Source organism: Nasonia vitripennis, chromosome 4, assembly GCF_009193385.2.
Source record: "Nasonia vitripennis strain AsymCx chromosome 4, Nvit_psr_1.1, whole genome shotgun sequence".
NCBI classification, from domain to species: domain Eukaryota; kingdom Metazoa; phylum Arthropoda; class Insecta; order Hymenoptera; family Pteromalidae; genus Nasonia; species Nasonia vitripennis.
Genome location: NC_045760.1, coordinates 23,505,103 through 23,524,341, shown reverse-complemented (window position 1 = coordinate 23,524,341; position 19,239 = coordinate 23,505,103). Strand labels below are relative to the sequence as shown.

Genomic DNA, 19,239 nt, shown 5'->3' with positions numbered 1-19,239 from the left:
TCAACGAATTCATCAATATTTTCTTCATTCTTGGAATTGCGCAGGAGTAGTTGATCAATATCAGATAATAAACTACATTGCGATAGTACATTGTGCAACAAGGGGAGAAAATAAGCTATGTCAAGCGTGGGTGAGGCGTTCAGCACGAGTCGAAGTCGAGCTTTACTAATATCCGGAGAATTTGGCAGTAAAGAAGATTGTCCTCCAGAATCATTTAAAAGTACATCAGCAAGGTGCTGTTTATATTGTCCTGGTTTATAAGCTAATAAAACTCTTTTAGCCTTACTTCGCGCTTTAGATCTAAGTGGTCTTTTTTTCTTATGAGGAAAGCCATATGTATCGAAACATTTTATAAGTATAGTAATGCCATCAACATCAGGTTCAACACATTCTCCGAAGATTTTTCTCTTACGATTCCTGTCATTACATTTTCCAATAATTCGAGAGTATGGATATCCAGCTCTTTTATAGATATTTTGCTTTTTAAAAACAAAATCACATGGCAGATTGTACTTATCATAAATTTTTGTGCAGATAATCAAGCAGGGGTCATTTAGTCTTACTTCAATACGGTCCTTCTCATATACTTGAATTGGCCTTATTTCATTTCATTCGTCACCATCGATTCTGATTTTAAAAATCAATTGTTTCAGTGAATCATATAATTTTGGTATTATTTCATTGCCCATTATTGATTAACGAACGATGACGAGATTCTATATAAAAAATACAAGTCAACATACAAAATCAAGGTTACATTCCTAAAGGATATCATTATGTGAACGTTGATCTTTTCTGTAATCAAAATTATTTTTGTTACTTTTTATGCTACTTTACAATGAATAATCATAAAATAAGAAGATGCGTTTCAAAAAATAAATAAACAAAAAAAGATTCTACGAATTCTATAAAATAAGAAAAATTTAATCAACAAAAATTAATTTGAAGTATAACATAAACAGTCACCTGCATTGTAAAGGTACAGAATAACACTATGAGTAAATGACATACCTACCCCATAAATTTATAATCTAGGTTTTTCTTCCAACAAATAAAGGCGGTCTTTTGATGTCTGAAAAAAATCGACTTTACCGACCGAGATATTTGAAAAAAAAGGAATGTACATATGCTACCTGATACATAGACACAAAAAATACAATACAAATTTTTAGCTATTATAAGATAATAATAATAATAATAATAATAATAATAATTATTATATAATTACAACAATAATAATAATAATTATTATTATTATTTAATGGATTAACTATTTCCACGATAAAACTACTCACACATCAGGAAAAAAATTAACTGGAGACTCTAATTATAGTATTTATTTTTTGTTTGATAAAGCGGACTTTAAATTTATCAAAAAATTCGTCTGAAGTAACATATGTATACCTTGCAACTGCTAGACTGAGTCACTTAGGAACCCTCTTGCTGACCTCCACCTAGTTCTTCGACAAGCACTAAAAGCTTTATATGCTGAGGTGAGCATCTACAGGAAGAGCTTTCAGTTGTGTAAAGATATGAAGGTGTCGTCCAGCTTCTTGATGAAAATTATGACCTGTTCGAGCAGCACGGAGATTTATTTTAGCACAAGTATATTATCTAGGGCACTGGTTCGTATAAGGCATATTCTTAGCACCTGTAAAGAGAGTTAAGGGGCACACCACCTTTGAAATTAAAATCAAAAATTTTCATTAAAAATTTATAAATACTTATATAAATGAACCAAATTTTTATTACTGTTCATGGAAATAATTGCCTTTATTTGGATGGTTTTCGACCTTCTATATAGCTCTATAATACCTACCTATAGTAGGGAGTCCATAATTCACTTACCGTAAGATTCCAAAGGAACAAATGGCCCAAATGAGCTCAAACTCCAGGATATTGTTTAAAAGTACATTAGTTATGGTATGAATGAGGGGATTTGGTTTAAATTTCATAGAAAAAAAGTTACATGATAGTTATGTTAAAATTAATCAAAAATTGATTAAAAAATCAGTAATATGCTTATAAAACTTTTTCTAAATGGCAAAATGTTTAATCTGGTAGATCCAATCTCTGTAGCGACTTTTTCTTCCATCACTGCAGTTTTCACCGAGTCCTTAGCCACTTTTTTACACACGTTACTGAATTGTTTGCTAATTGCATCACAAAAAAGATGATGACCAGCGTGTCAAAGTCCAAGAGCACGAAATGTGACTACTGCTCTTCTGTTGTTCACCCAAGCATGGTTCTTGACGCCAACTTTTCTGCATGAGTTAAACTTTGCCATGGTATTAGTTGAGAATCAAAATATTCTAAAGCGCAGGAAATAGAATGTTGATATCAATCAATCTATTCCTGATCTCAAAGGTATCTTCCGCTGCTGAAGTTTGTATCTTCTTTGATGGATTTGAACCTGTGTTTACTCAGTATAAAACACATCCCAGGACTATAACAGCTATGAAATATTTGCTGTCTGCTAGCAGAACAACAGGAACGGTTGCTCTGTCCTTCTCCGACACATTGATTCTAACGTGCCCACAGCCGGCGCGCGGGCGCACGATATTTGAATTCAAATAAATATCCTTACGTTTCGATCGGAGCCTTATATAAGAAGCGAAACTAGAAATTTATCTCGAAAATAACTTTTCCTTCTCGACGATGGTGTCCGCAACCGTGCTGACTGCCTCAGCGCGCGCCGACTGCTTACGAGCGCGCAAAGTTGTCGATACGGCTCGTTTAGCCTTGACCGTCGGCGATGCTTTTTCAGCAGCCTTGCTTCTTTTGCGCAACGCCATTTGCATTTCCTTTCCTTGCACTAAATTTATCACACGCGGTTGTCCCGTAAGTCCCGGGTTTCGGCACCAAATATTATTCCACTCCCGCGTGAGTGTGCGAAGGCACAAGGAAAATCAAGTTACAGAGTGAATATGCGTTTGAGTTAGTTTTTATTTTGGTATATTTCGAACATACACTATTTTCGAGTTGGCACACTCTTGGAGAGAAATTTTTAAGTTCTCTCTTCCTTGACGGTCCTGTCGCATCTCCGTCTTCTTCGTCACCTGGACAGGACGAAGAGTCCACGAGGACTCGTGACAGAGAGAGGGATGTAGGCGAGGCCTCCGAATTTGTAACGGAGCTTCGTATTGGGAAATCGAGCTTATAGGTGGGACTGGAAAGGGAATAGGAAGGGCTTGGAGGTGGCAGATATTTTTAGGAACCGAGCGGCCAGGTATAGCGTCATAAAGGTATTATCGTAATACTCGGGCCGGTCGGGGGTGTAGTTACTGCGTCACTACGCCGGGCCTGCTTTGGGAAAATCCAAGGGCCGTTCTCTGCTCTACCGATGGACTGTTTTATTGCCGGGTCGGGAAACGTGCCTGTGCCAGGCATGAAAGGAATTAAAAGATTAGTACGGCTCTTTCAGCTATGATGATGCCATTCATGGCGATCTTCCTATTCGAGCTGCACTTTCTACGCAGGTAAAAATTACATCAATCACGCATTTGTTCCAATTACAATAATAAACTTATAAACTACGCGGCGCGACACGTCGTCCTCTTCGCAATTTGGCGCGGACTTAAAATAACATGCGGCCTGTCCAGGACCGCGAAGGGCCTGCTCTCTTCAGAGGCGACCACACTCCGAGCCAGCCCGCTCGGAGGCGATCAGGTCACGAAGCAAGATTCATCTTGCTTCTCCCTGGGCCTCACCTTTTACCAGTCCGCTCGACTGAGGGTGAGAAAAAATTGACCGCGAAACGATTCTCTCAATCGCCGCGTCGCAGCCATACGTAGCAGCTTTTGATAGGTGCTACGCTGGAGTATCTGACTATCAGAGCTCGCGGCCGTGGACAAGTCTTCGCGTGTGTCGGTAACAACTTGCATTATTGCAAAATAATTTTATAGGAAATTTGACACTAATATAATTTGCTGCTAATACCCGTTAGCGGAAAATAATTTTCTTGGAAAAGGTTTCCAATTTCTTAAATCTAAAATAATAGATATAATAATTGAATTTAATTTTGAATTTACGCTCGAACACGCTGCATCGACTGGAATAATTTACAGGTAAAGAAAAAATGACTGTATTCAGTATATTAACTGATTCTTTGCTCTCGTTTATGACTGTTTTATAATGTTTTTGTATACATTGTATACACTTTTCAACCCTCTGATGGACAAATGGCTTCGAATTTTGGAAAAAAGTCAAAATAATATTTTTGTTGAAGATATATGCCAAATTAACGGGTTAAATTATAGGGACGAAGTCTTGGATAACAGGTATAATTTGTTATAGGTTTTTCCTGTATAATCCTGGGTAACATCTATAGTGTAGTATAAGGCTTTATACGTGCATTTCAAAGCGAGACACCTGCGCCAATACTGACCGTCCTTCAACACCATGTCTACATTACTATTACTGCTAATATTGTCATATAGTTTATATATTTAATAAATGATGGATGTTTTCTGAAGTTCGGCTACCCACGTTCGTTGAATTATACATAAGATCGTTAAAAAAATATTTTGTTGCAAATACCTTCCATAGGTGCAGTAAAACGTCTAAAGAGGTGAAAGTAGTTATACTTATATGGCAAAATGGTATTTGACATATTTCATTTTCATTAGTAGGAATGGCGTATATTCATTTCAATCAGAAAAATTTTTCGTTCAGCTGCACTGACAGATCAGTTTTTTTGCTATATAATTATTTTACTTTCTTTTACAAATATTAACCCAGTTCAAACCCTTCGAGTCTTTGAGACAATTCATTAAATATTTTTTTTTTTTCGAATTTTCTATTGTAAATATTGTTTTGTTTTTATACCTGCAAAAAATTTCATACGACAGTGATCATATCATGCATACAAGTGTACTTCGATTGTAACGCTGTGAGTAGGCCGCACTATAAGGTGGCCGGTAGTGCAGCGTGCTTCACACGTGGATTGCACCCCACAGCTATGAATCACACGGACTGCTACATCGTTTCCCGGAGGATGATATAGGAGTTCGGGTGACTGAGTGAGAACACTATTGATTGAAATTAAGATATGAAATATATTGTTCTTAAACTAGTAATTTACTAAGTAGTTGAATAATACGTTTAGATGGTAACAAGGGTTTGGAACGACTGGGTCCCTGGAAAAGAAGGGCTATTTGAACTACTAACGTTTACAAAGAATTAGTTCTCTACCGGAGCTGGCCGTCGTCGGTTCGATACCCTGATGGGTCGGTATTAACGGTACGGTGCTGGTTATCAGTAATGTAGACAGCTACTTAACCGACGGCCAACTCAGGTAGTCCCTAGGAGCTAAGGATCGCACCTATTAGCCGAAGACTGTAGGTTGCTCCCTGCCAGTCGATGACGAGAGATCACTGCTGCCTCTTACATAAGCGTAAGATCATACAAAAAGCCGTGATCAATCGATGTCGCTCTTGGCAGGGCCGCTCCTATAAGAGCCCTCAGTTGGCTAAACGCGTTGCGAATTGCCGCTCGCTAGTGCGGTATGCGCCTGCGTATATCGTCACATGATCATTGCAAGTGCAACATTTGATCGATGTAGTTTATAAATTATGTTTCTCAATTATTTTTGTACGAACTCCATGCAATATGAGAATGGTAATATATTACTCCTTTTTTGGGCTAGATAGTACCGTTGAAAACATATTATCGCACATATGCAATTTTTTAAGTTAAGTTTTGCAAAATTATTTGTTATTCTTAAAAATGTTGCTAAAACAGAATGCGTTTTTGCAGTTATTATGTATTGTTGATCATCACTTTTTACATAATTATAATCTAATCTAAGCAACTATATTAAAAATTAAATACTACATATACCATATGTCATTGAAATTAAAATTGTATGTCAAAAACATAAATAGTATACGTAAGAAAAAATATAACCTTACTAACATTTATTAGTATCATCACCATCATCATTAACTTAGATTGCACTTAAATATTTTACTTATACATTTGATAGCTAAAAAAATCAAATTCTCCAAACCCAAAGTTGAAGTATCTTAAAACGTTCATCAATAATAAATATAATAAACACCACTTACGTTAATAAATATTACAATATATTCCAATAGAACATTGAATTATATAGTCTGAACAGTATCGTAGAATCCGAGATCAAAATCAGTATCTTAGGAGTACAGCGAACACCGAATAAACACGGAAAAGTTAAGGCTCTAAAAATCAGTACAGCGACACTCTCGAGCGCTTACCGCTTAACTAACCTAACTTACACACTTCTACTGACCTCTATAGTTGAAAAGCCCATGCTTTCCGCTTTATCGTACTAATTCAGTCAGAACTCATCATGACATGCGTACCAACTCTACCATTTGTTAATCCTCCAATAGAGACTGGATAGCGCTGAAAATAGCTACTCCCAACGTAGAGTCGTATTTCGCAACTCCTTCGCAAGAATCGCTGCACTCTTATTTTAATTAAAAATCGCAAGCAAACAGCAGCGGCGCAGAAAATGTAGTCTACGGCGGCAGTGGATCGGTCGGAGCTGTCCGGTTCACTCCCGCCGTAGGGTCGTATTTCGCAACTTCTTCGCAAGAATCGCGTTGGTGACGTTGCACACCACGCGCATACGGCCTCCTGTGCCACCCGGAGTGTGGGTGCATTTATATTTTCATTTAAAAAAACGGGAAGTCAAAAAAGTCAAACACACAGTGACATACGGCAGTCGGCTGCGCAAACGTGTTGCCAGCCGGTCGACCGATTGATGTGAAGTTGAGTTCCTGTGGCGCCATGCCTGTGATAGGTTAGGTACTAAGCGGCAGTCAAGCGATCAGCTGACGCTTACCCAAGCACGAGAAGCACGTTTGTCTTTCAAAACTTTTGCAAAAACGAAGGGCTTATGCTTACGGGTAATAGGCTATAATAGTACCTAGTGACCATACCAATTGCGCTCCGCTCTTCTTACATTCCGGGGCGCTGTAGCACCCCGATGGCAAGTATAAGTTGTTATACACTGTACGGTCGGGGAGCAGCGCGACCCTATTATACTTTGAATTTGCTATTTAACCTAAATGCGTTTTATTATCTCCAATGATTTCTTGATATGTCTTAGATGCTTATGTTTGAGTAATGTATCTTAAAGATTTTAATGAGAACTTTCTAATGATCATAATATTTTGCTTTTAAAAATGTCTCTTATAGCAAAATAATCATGATCAAAAATTAATTTGCGATGATTTCTTAAAATTTTGGTCATGTGTGATTCTCAGTTTAAGTACAACATCTCACTTTTTAAGTACAACAATACAATATTTGTCATGATAATAGGTTACAATAAGGTTATGTTCGGCAATTAGTGCAATATACTATACTACGCCGCGAATATCTCCAGAACATATTAATTATGTGCAACTGTAATAGTAAAAGAGTGAGAGAGGTGTCCGCTAAGCGTCGCTGCCTTTTACGAAACGAATCGCAGTTGCACAGAGCCGAACGCACGGAGTAAGCATCTACTTATCTACACAAAGATTCTGAGGAAAGAGGACTACATTTTTTATACTAGAAGTTGTCTAGTTGTCTTTATCTAGTTTTTCTTGCATCGTTTACAAACGTGCAGCAGCAGAGTACGTCCGGTGTTTCAGAGCTGCGTGGTGCGTACAAACTCTCGCGAATCTGTCTATTGTGCGCGATTGTGCGTGATTGTGCATAATCGTGCGTTTATCACAGAACCTTCGCGCTACCGCTAGTGTACCTCTCGACAAAAATAATGTGTCTAATACTTAGGCGCCAAACACCTGCCAAAACTCGACGCAAGCACTCGCGTGGATAATCACAAACACGTTGTGTGAATCCAGAGAGTAAACAACAGTGTGCACTACATCAGTGAACATCTAGTGTGCATTAACATAATATTTTTGAAAATTGTAACCTTTTTTTTAATAACCACTAGTCAGCTGATCTTATCTCACCTGCTGAACTTTAATGCTTGATGCTTGTCAATGGTTGCTTACCAATGGTAAACTGTTGGCCAAAGTAACGGTTTTAGCAGGTTCGTTGGTCAACCATAATCAACTGTTGGGTTATGTTCTGCCAGGGTAGAGACCAAACTTATAGTTGCCAACATTTTACCTTGTAAAAGGTGTAAGAAAATCAAGAATATCTTCGTACATCATGCTTGTATAACTTTTAATGACTGTTAATTGTGCAAACCATTTGGAGATCTATTAAAATACGTAAGCTTTTAGGCAATTTGTGTACGACACAAGAAGTAATATCAACATAAAAAATTTAAGGTTATGTTTATTCCAGCAGATGCTTAAGAAACGAGAGAAAAAGCGTTTCATCATTCTCATAGTCATTTCATAGTTTCCAGCTCATGTTAAATATTCGAATTTCCACCAGGGCTCCATAGAAGTTTCAACTTTTGAAAAATTCCGGAGTTAGCCCTACATCTTGCTTTGTTCCGCCGTATAAACTCAAAGCGTAAACACATTTTTTCTCCAATATGGACCGAAATATATTTTCCCAGTATGGAACCTGTTTAAGCATATGATTGCCACAGTGATTTTTTGATTTTTGACTGTAAGATCGGAGGGAAGGCTGATGAGAAACTGCGATCAATTTTAATGAATTTTGGAAATATTAATAAAATCGACGGCAAACAAGGGTAAACCAGCTCAAATGAAATGTCTTCTCTTAAAAAAAAATTGAATAATAATCTAAATTGTGAGTGGAAGAACTCAGAGTGAGTTCCGACAAGGAAAGGGTTTGAGTAAGTGAAGGGTTCTTTTGAATTAACACATACGATTTTGCGGTTAAAAAATGCCCTTGCTATGGCGTAAAAACCCTCACGGATTAGAGGGAAAAGCCGCGGCAAGTGTGAGCTTTATTCAAAATAAAGGAAATGAAAATATACAAGAAAAAGAAAGAGAACAGTGACTCTAGAAGAGAAAAAACGCAAAGACGCGAGGTACCTTTTCCGCACGCAGAGAGCTCTCTTACCGCAAAAAACGCAATGCAAAAGCCGCCGCTGAAGAGGGCGTTGTATACATATTGTAATTATTGTAAATATCAATGGCGTTCCAAACCGGGTGACACTTTTTCGATATCCAAAAAATTAGCTTTAATGGCCTTGCTACGCAGAGTATTAAAAGTCCCTATAACAGCATGCAAATAAATCCTCCAGGTTGAGTAGTTTTCACCGTCCTAATCGAAAGTTATAGCCAAAGTCGTTAAGTAGTTCTATACTGGGCGCATATTCCCTATTAGAGAATTTTTACAAGAGTTAAAATATTAATAAAGTTAAAAAAAATTAATTATAATATAAATTTAAATGTTTCTTTGACTTTATTTACTGTATTATAATTATTTGTACAGGGTACATATGTTTTTATTACGTATTCGTGATATTTTCTGCTGTTTTTTCATATTGTCGAGAGCTATACTCTTTTTTAGCTTGATTTAAGAGTACATTTTGTATAAGCAAACCTCCATCTGTAGAATGCGTTACAATGCTTGGAAATGGGTTTCCTGCAAAAAATAAGTTAGTTAGTAACATTATATACATTAGTTAATACGTTTTTTTTATCTTAATTGTAATTTATGTGTTTTGTAGGTAGCCACAGGTTCTTTCAAATGTTTCAGATTTTTTTTTTATTGGGCAACTTAGAGTTAAACAGAACCGAAGCTGTCAGTTCGAGCACTTAAGGGGATGTGGGAGCTAAAAAACACTGTTTTTCTGGCCTATGAAACTTTTTATTGGCCAATCGACGACCAATCAGCGAACGAATAGAATGATGATTCCTCTCTTTTTTAGAGTAAGAAAGCGTGCAATGAAGAATTAAGACCAGAGCGCAATAGTGTTTTATTCAAAGAATCATTTTATCGAAAAAAAATTGTCAATTGGACTTTTAGTTTTTTAACAAGTTTTGAAATACGAATGGGTGTTTACTCGATCTTAGCGCGATCTCAGCGCTAACCTTAAAACTAAGTAGTACCAATAAACTTTTTATTATTTTAATTTCTGTCAATACAAATAGCACAGCGCCATTCTATTGAGTTTAATTAATTATTTTACCGAAAGAAAACGTTAATTAGACTTTTAGTTTTTTTTGGCATTTGAAATACCAAATACCTCGTGGCGTATTTTGGAAGCTTTAGGTTCCACATCCTCTTAATGCCTATTTTGACTAATTTATAAATCTTCAGGAAAGCATTTTTGCTCAAACATAGGGGAAATTCGCTGCGCACAGATATACCTAGCGTTTTTGGTAACAATAAGAGTAAAATTGACTTTAATATAAATACATTGGTATTAAAGAAGACAAACTTCGATATTCAATAAAACAATATACAACCCCCCCCCCTCTCTCTCTCTCTCGTCTCTGCCAACTTTACGTGAGTACATATAGTCCTGCTTTGCTTTACTCATTTTTCTCTGCACTCTTACTGCCGCACGTTGCCTTCGGGCCTATTCTTTTGTAGTCTGTTGTATGCGCTATTCTGCAACCTTCATTGTGACATATTATTCACTGGAGGCTGCAATCTACTACTCTGCTTTTTTTCCTGCTACAACATCTGTCGCTGAAACATAACCTGCAAACACGCACGGCTTTTCTCCTCGCTGCACGGCGTCTCTCTTTCCTCCGTCAGCGTCGCTACCATCAAAAACAGTCGATAACTTACCACCAGCTATTATCCTCCAACATACTCTACTTTATCGACTGTCAGTAAGTTATCGACAGTGACATAACCTCGTCCAGAATGAGCGGAATTGGTGGAAAAAGTGCCGAAACACCTGTTATGTGTGCTCAATGCAACAAAGCAGCCAGGGGAAGAATGAAGACATGCGAGTTGTGCAATGACCATTTCCACACCATATGTGTCTCATTTCGGTCCATAATGGTGGGGAATGATGCCACACTCGTCTGTGCTGCCTGTGCAGCAGAATATACAGACGTCGGCACGCCCAAGACCACGCAGACGAGGGCAAGGGCAGCGGCAGCGACAGCGGCAACGGCAAGCACATCCACCAAGGGCACTCCTTTAACAGGTGTGCCCAAGAAGAATAGGTCTGCGCCTCCATCTCTTGCCGGCTCCAGAGCGCAGTCTCCGGCGAGGACACAGGCGTCAATCGAGGCGTCCCTCAAGGACATCATTGCGGCACTGGATGATATCAAGCTGGTCCAAAATGAGGCCCTTCAGGCGCAAAACACCGTGTCTGAACGGGTCTCAAAAATCGAGAAGCGACTTGGCCCGCTTGAGAAACGCCTCAAAGCCCTTGACGACTTGCCTGCGCTCAACACTCGGCTAAGTAAAGCCGAGTCCTCCATCTCTGAGCTGTAGGCACAAATTCAACAGCTGTCGTCAAGGAGCCCTGTAGAGCAGCAGAACAACAGCATTGCGCCGGCCTCGGAGGAGCTCAATACCATCCGCAGCGAGCTGGCCGATTTAAAGAGGAAGCAGGAGCGTACTTCCAACAACGTGGTGGTGATCACCGGCCTGGGCTACACCCAGGAGACATCACTGCAGCTCCTGGCCTACTCGGTCCTGGCTGCACTGGATCCCACGGTCCTGAAGCGGGATGTGGCGTCCGTCAGGATAATGGGGAGCCTGGACACAACGAACATCAGTGCGCCGGGTGACAGCAGACTTCCACCACTTGCTGTCACCCTCTCTTCCAGTGCACTGGCCCGCTCCATCATAGTGGCCAAAGCCAGGAAGCGCAAACTTCACACTAGTGAACTGGATGCTGCGCTACTGGAGGAAGCGAGAGCTCTCTGTCCAGACCATCAGGGACTCATCAATATAAATGAGCTGCTTCCTCCAGATATTCACAAGCTGCGAATCAGGGCAAGGCTGGAGGCAAAGAGGAGGAAAGGATGCCGCTCTTTTGTGAGGGATGGTAGGATCCTCATCCGTTCTGGCGAAGACAATGAACGGGCCACCATCATCACTACAGAGGCTGATCTGGAATATTTTTTAGCCCGAACACCGCCAATAGCCAACACGGACACCACACATTAAAACACTTACACATCATTCCACCAAAACCACCGTCTAAAACATCAAACACATCCACATCTACATCTAAAGCGTCTCTGTCTGGGGGTCTCAGGGTCTGTCATCTCAATGCGAACTCCCTTACGGGTCACATTGAGATGATCAGGTTCTTCTTGTCCACTCGTTCCCCCTTCCACGTAGTGGCTGTGACCGAGACCTGGCTAAGCGACAAGATATCGTCCATCCCTTCACTGGACGATTACACTCTTTACAGACGGGACAGAAACAGGAACGGTGGAGGTGTGGCTCTCTACATCCATCACTCACTGACAGCTTGTATCATCTCGTCATCTGATGGTGAATGGTCGGGCAAACCAGGTAAGCCGGAGTATCTTTTCTGTGAAATCACAGCTAAGGGAATATCGCCCATCTTCGTGGGGGTTGTGTATCGCCCTCCTCATTCTCCCTTTATCCAGGGATCTAACTTTATTGAGCAACTAACAACACACATGCACAACTACTCCACGAAGGTCATCATGGGTGATTTCAATGCTGACCAACTTTCCTCGTCTGAAGACGCCAATTTCATTAAGGCTTTCATCGACGAGAACTCCCTTATTTCTGTGCCATATGGTGCAACTCATCATAGACAAGACTCTGACACCTGGCTTGACCTTTGCTTAATCGATGAGCAGGATCGCCTGCTCTCATACTGGAAGACTGACACACCTTTCATTAATGGACATGACCTTATTACAGCCACACTCGACGTACAGATTCCACGCTACGTACCTAATACCTACACTTACAGAAACTACAAAGGAATCTGTGCTGAGAAGCTAAGGGACTTCCTTAGCGCATGCGACTGGTCATCCTTCACCACACCATCACTTGACGAATGCATCACCATCCTCAACGAAAACATCACAAAAGCCATAAATCATCTCGCCCCATTAAAGACTGTGACACCTGGACGTAAACGTCACCCGTGGTTCACCGCGGCTCTTCGTGACCTTTTAACTGAAAGGAATAGGCTCTACAGGCGTTTTCGCAGAAGTCGTCTACCTTGGGATCTATACTTTTATAGAATCGCAAGGGATGACGCTCATCAACGGGTCGAGGAAGCCAGGCTGAATTACTATTATTCACGCTTGTCTACTCTAACCGACGTTGCAGAGATATGGAGAGAACTTGAAAATCTTGGCATTACCACCTCTAAATCTTCTCCACCTGCTCGGTTCTCTCCAGATGCTCTCAACGAACACTTCAGTTCCATCTCAAATGACCCTCAAGCTCCATCTGTCCAGGAGTATCTGCGGACCCTCGAGAGTCTAGACCTCCCTGAACACTTTATCTTCAGGGCCATCACAGAATCGGACGTGTTAGCTGCAGTTTCACATTTCAATACCCAGGCCAGGGGAAGCGATGGCATCCCACAGGTTGTAATCTCTAAAGCACTACCAATACTCACTCCTTTAATCTGTCAAATTTTCAACCTGTCTTTGAGTGAGGCATGCTTTCCCTCTGCCTGGAAATCATCGCTCGTAAGAGCATTAAACAAGATCAACTCTCCTACAGCTGTAACTGACTACCGACCGATTTCCCTACTTTGCTTTCTATCCAAGGCGCTGAAGTGGCTGGTTCACAATCAAATCTCTGAATACCTTGAAACTAGACTCTATCTTGATAGTTTCCAAACTGGTTTTCGCACTGGCCACAGCACGCAGTCCGGCTTGATTAAGTTGACTGATGATGTCAGGCTTGGAATGGACAGGAATAAGGTCACCCTTCTGCTTCTTTTTGGTTTTAGCAAGGCGTTTGATACAGTGTGTCACGTCAGGCTACTCAGAAAGCTACCCTCCTTCGGCTTCTCCAAGCAGGTTATCCGCTAGCTTGCATCTTACCTTTCTGGTAGAGAACAGGCCGTCATTGGTGACAACAACGAACTCTCTACATTCCTACCACTAAACACCGGTGTCCCACAGGGGTCAGTCTTGGGCCCCTTATTGTTCGCGTTATACATCAATGACATTGGCCTCTGCCTTGACTCAGATGTATCCCATCTAGTCTACGCGGATGATCTGCAAATCTACTGTCAATGCCCCCTTGAGGAGCTCGATTCCTGTTCTGACAAGATGAGTGCTAACGCCGAGAGGATAATGGGCTGGGCAGCACTAAACAGACTTAAGCTGAATGTTAGTAAGACTAAGGCGATCGTCCTGGGCTCACCCTACTATATCAATGCTCTACCTTCTACTGCTAACACCTATATAAATATAGGGGGGGCCCAGGTCAACTTTGAATCATCTGTGCGCAACCTGGGGCTGGTGCTTGACTCAAAACTTACGTGGAAAGAGCACGTTACACAAACTTGTAAACGTGCTCACTCTTTAATGTATCGGCTACATTTCTTTCGGAAGAGCACTAGCCTCAGGTTGCGCCAACATTTGGTGCAAGCACTCCTATTTCCCCTCATCGACTACTGCTCACTTGTTTACTGCGACCTGACTCAAGAGCTTGACTTAAAACTGCAGAGGCTTGTCAATACGGGAATCCGATACATCTATGGTGTAAAGAGGGACGAGCACATCTCCCCTTACAGGCGTGAGTTGCAATGGCTCACCACCGCCGGACGTAGGAAGTACTTCATGGCCTGTTTTCTTAGAAAAATTTTCAACGCCTCAATACCAGCTTATCTACTAGCCTATTTTGACTTCCACGTCGCACTCAGGCCTGTCAGGGGCGAGGTGACTCCACTGGACATCCCGTCCTTCAAGACGGAGACGCTGAGGAATTCATTTTTCATCAGCGCCTCCTACCTCTGGAACAGCCTTCCATCTCAACTTCGCGACACACTTTCCATATCACACTTCAAACAAGCAGCTAAAAATTATTTCTTTAATTTGGAAAACACATAAACATCGCACAAACATACATACATTCTCTTTCATCTCATGTCATCTCTCAAAATCACACACACCTTATACTATATACCCTTACACAAATTTTATTTATTCCTTTATCATAATACACTATATTTGTTATATGTACAACAAAATGTACAAAAATAAAGAGCAATTAATCTAAAATCTAATCTCTCTCTCTCTCTCTCTCTCTCTCTCTCTCTCTCTCTTTCTCTCTCTCTCTCTCTCTCTCTCTCTCTCTCTCTCTCTCTCTCTCTCTCTCTCTCTCTCTCTCTCTCTCTCTTTCTCTCTCTCTCTCTCTCTCTCTCTCTCTCTCTCTCTCTCTCTCTCTTACGAACAACATGCGCTGTCTCTGAAAATGGTTGCAGCTTTTCGTAGCTCTGCTGTTCCCTCGAAACTCCTCTCTTCTCGCTCTCGTGGACTCCAGGTTACACACAAACAAATAATATTCGCGTTAATAATTCTAAAAAGCAAATTATTTGACAACGGAAAAGGGTGGGCCTGCGAAGGGAAAATACACATGTTATCATCCGATTGATAACACCTATAAAAGTACTCATATTATTTTTTTTGTTTTTAAGAATTTTTCGAAAATTAACAGATGACGGTTCAAATTTGGCGCAGAGATATGTGCAGAAATCTGTGCAGAAAACTCTGTAGAGATTTATGCACAGACCTAGCGTTCTCCCAAACGTGGCAATCGCGCCAAATCCTACGTTTAAAGAAAAATCCTAGTGTATGCGAGGTGCTAGGTGTTGCGCACCTGGGTTCGAAGGCACAGCGTCGCAAAATATTATTACTGAGAAACCGCAAAATTGAGATACACGTAGTAGTACTGATCAACTAACAATATAAGTTTAATAAAAATAGATTCTGACCTTTAAGTTCTAATACTGCCCGCTTGTAGTGGATTCCTGGAAACTCTCGAGGGGAGTGATATAAGTTAGTATATATAGTCGATCCACAGTATCTTGAAGGTAGTACATTAAATAATTTATGAATTAACTGTTTTTCCAAGATCCAATAGTCTGCTAGTTCCATCATATTTTTGTTACAACCATTTTGCATAACTTTAGATATAAGCTAAACAAAAAAAAAACATAAATTCATAAATATTTATGTACACACTAGTAGGGCTCTGCTCCGCTTCTCAGTTCGCTCGTCAACTTCCCTATTTTTGTTTTCCCTTTAAATTTGTCAATTTTAGTTCTATAATTGTCAGTTTATAATTATATTTCTTAAACAAAAATTTCATATTCGACATCATTTTTATTGTTTATTCTGTTATTTCAATTATTGTCTGTTAATAAATTATTAATGATATATTAATATATTAATAGATCTAAATAAAAACGATTTGCAAAGAATTCTATAATCTATTTATTTGTCAGTGCGCGTTCTACCGTCGATAACTCCCTTATGTATGGAACAAGACTACATTAAGGTAAAAAAATAAACTGTGGAATTATTGTTGATCAGATATTATGACTTTATTAAAATCTCCTAATGATCAGGTCCTGGTGTAACCTTCTCTCATAAGTTGTCGCCGAGAACTGACGCTCTACTCATTAAACGCCGCCAAAAACTCGGGCCCGCTAAAACAAAGACGCTGTCCCGAGGACTACCGAAGGGACTCGAAGCAGTGCGCGCGCTCCTCTATATCTATACACACCCAGTCATGTGCCCGCGCAAACGCCTCTCGACACTCGACTCTCTGGCCTGGCAGTCACAGATCGGCCCTTTAGACTCTCCGCACTGAAAGTGACCTTCAAAATCCGTGGAGTAAACTCCCTACTGAGGTAGTGGCAGTCTAGGAATTATTATAAAACCACTCCTAACCGTATTGGCCTGAAGTCACGAATCGCCTTGTCGATTCGCGCATATGAGAGCTAAATGACGGAGAAACGTTCGCTAAAACTACTAAAAGGTAGAATATATTATTAATAAAGAATAAATACGCCGCACTTGCTATTATCCCTAGTAGCCCTCGGTTACGTCCGGAACACCCTTACGTCAAATTCATCATCTGTAGCATTTCTATAGTATATTCTTTTATAAGACTTTGATCTGAGAGGATGGTTTTATAAATGGCACGTGAACTCTCTCTCTCTCTCTCTCTCTCTCTCTCTCTCTCTCTCTCTCTCTCTCTCTCTCTCTCTCTCTCCCGATCTCTAGCTACGCCGTCCATCTGCGTCTCGCACACCCCAATATATCTGATTTCTATTCAACCCAACGATTGTGTTCGGCGTCGGTTATTTCTGAAAACCTGCCTCCCGCCACCTTTAGACAACGTTCCCTGCCGCATGAAAGCTGCAGCTAGCCATACTCAATCTTGGCTGGTTCACTGCGAGCCTCGAAAACATCCCGAGAAAATGAGACCTTGACTCGATTATTACGAGGTGATTCTCGCGACAGCAGTTGTACGCAGCTAACGTTTGCGCGACTGCTGTCGACAACTCCGCCCCGTTATACATTGTCCATTTTAAGTTTGTTAGAATATTTTTCATCACCAATGTTTAATAGCCATTGTTTAAACTCTTTGTCACAATTACCAACTCTCATATTATCTTTTAAAATAATTATTTGGAATTTACTCCATATATGACTATTTTTTACACAATTTAAAAAAATTTTTGTTCGATTCCTATGTTTGACAACGGGTAATGTTTGTCGGAAGACATCTGAGACTTCGTCACCTAACGTGTTGACAGACCAACCAGATGACAAAACATCATCTATGATACAACGCACTTAGTATACAACAAATGTACCATAAGAAAACCCCCACTTCTAGTAGACGATGCCCAGGTGTCAAAATCACATCCCAGATGCCAAAACATGGTCTATGAAACAACGCACCCAGTATACAACAAATATACAAAAAGAAAACAGCTACTTCCAGTAGGCGAAGTCCAGGTATCAAAATCACCTTCCGAATGACGAGACATGGTCTATGATACAACGCACTCAGTATACAACAAATGTACCAAAAGAAAATCCCCACTTCTAGTAGACGATGTCCAGGTGTCAAAATCACTTCCCAGATGTCAAAACATGGTCTATGATACAATGCACTCATATACAACAAATGTATCAAAAGATAATCTCTACTTCCAGTAGGCAACAAATATACCAAAATAATTTTTTTTTCCACTATACGATGTCCAGATGTCAAAATCACCTTCCAAATTACGAGACATGGTCTATGATACAACTCACTTAGTATACAACAAATGTATCAAAAGAAAATCTCTACTTCAAGTAGGCGATGTCCAGGTATCAAAATCAACTTCCGAATGACGAGACATGGTCTATGATACAACACACTCAGTATACAACAAATTTACCAGAAGAAAACAGCTACATGCAGTAGGCGATGTCCAGGTGTTAAAATCACCTTCCGAATGACGAGACTTGGTCTATGATACAACACACTCAGTATACAACAGATATACCAAAAGAAAATCCCCACTTCAAGTAGGCGATGTCCAGGTATCAATATCACCTTCCGAATGACGAGACTTGCAACACACTCAGTATACAACAAATGTACGATAAGAAAATCCCCACTTCTAGTAGACGACGTCCAGATGTCAAAATCACTTCCCGGATAACAAAACATGGTCTATGATACAACGCACTCAAACAAATAAACCAAAATAATTTTTTTTTTCCAGTATACGATGTCCAGGTGTCAAAATCACCTTCCAAATTACGGGAAATGGTCTATGATACAACGCACTCAGTATACAACAAATGTATGATAAGAAAATCCCCACTTCTAGTAGACGACGTCCAGATGTCAAAATCACTTCCCGGATAACAAAACATGGTCTATGATACAACGCACTCAAACAAATAAACAAAAATAATTTTTTTTCCAGTACACGATGTCCAGGTATCAAAATCACCTTCCGAATGACGAGACATGCAACGCACTCAGTATACAACAAATGTACGATAAGAAAATCCCCACTTCCAGTAGCCGATGTCCAGGTGTTAAAATCACTTCCCCGATGTCAAAACATGCTCTATGATACAACGCACTCAAACAAATAAACCAAAATAATTTTTTTTCCAGTACACGATGTCCAGGTATCAAAATCACCTTCCGAATGACGAGACATGGTCTATGATACAACACACTCAGTATACAACAGATATACCAAAAGAAAATCCCCACTTCAAGTAGGCGATGTCCAGGTATCAATATCACCTTCCGAATGACGAGACATGCAACGCACTCAGTATACAACAAATGTACGATAAGAAAATCCCCACTTCTAGTAGACGATCTCCAGGTGTCAAAACATGGTCTATGATACAACGC

General features: G+C 40.2%; 1 protein-coding gene across 2 annotated transcripts in view; it reads right to left on the bottom strand.

The window, feature by feature from the left end:
• Window positions 1–8,958: 8,958 nt before the first annotated feature.
• mRpL17 (mitochondrial ribosomal protein L17) overlaps window positions 8,959–19,239 on the bottom strand; it is an 81,128-nt gene continuing 70,847 nt past the window's right edge. Inside the window, exons 3-5 of one of the 2 annotated variants that reach the window (XM_031928469.1) lie at window positions 15,788–15,992; window positions 9,339–9,513; window positions 8,959–9,245 (exon numbers count right to left, since the gene is read on the bottom strand). In XM_031928469.1, the coding sequence (XP_031784329.1) occupies window positions 9,377–9,513; window positions 15,788–15,992 (342 nt within the window). In that variant the 3' untranslated portion in view covers window positions 8,959–9,245; window positions 9,339–9,376. Of the gene's footprint in view, window positions 9,246–9,307; window positions 9,514–15,787; window positions 15,993–19,239 lie in introns of those variants that run through there. The other variant, NM_001191011.1, reaches the window with a different exon arrangement.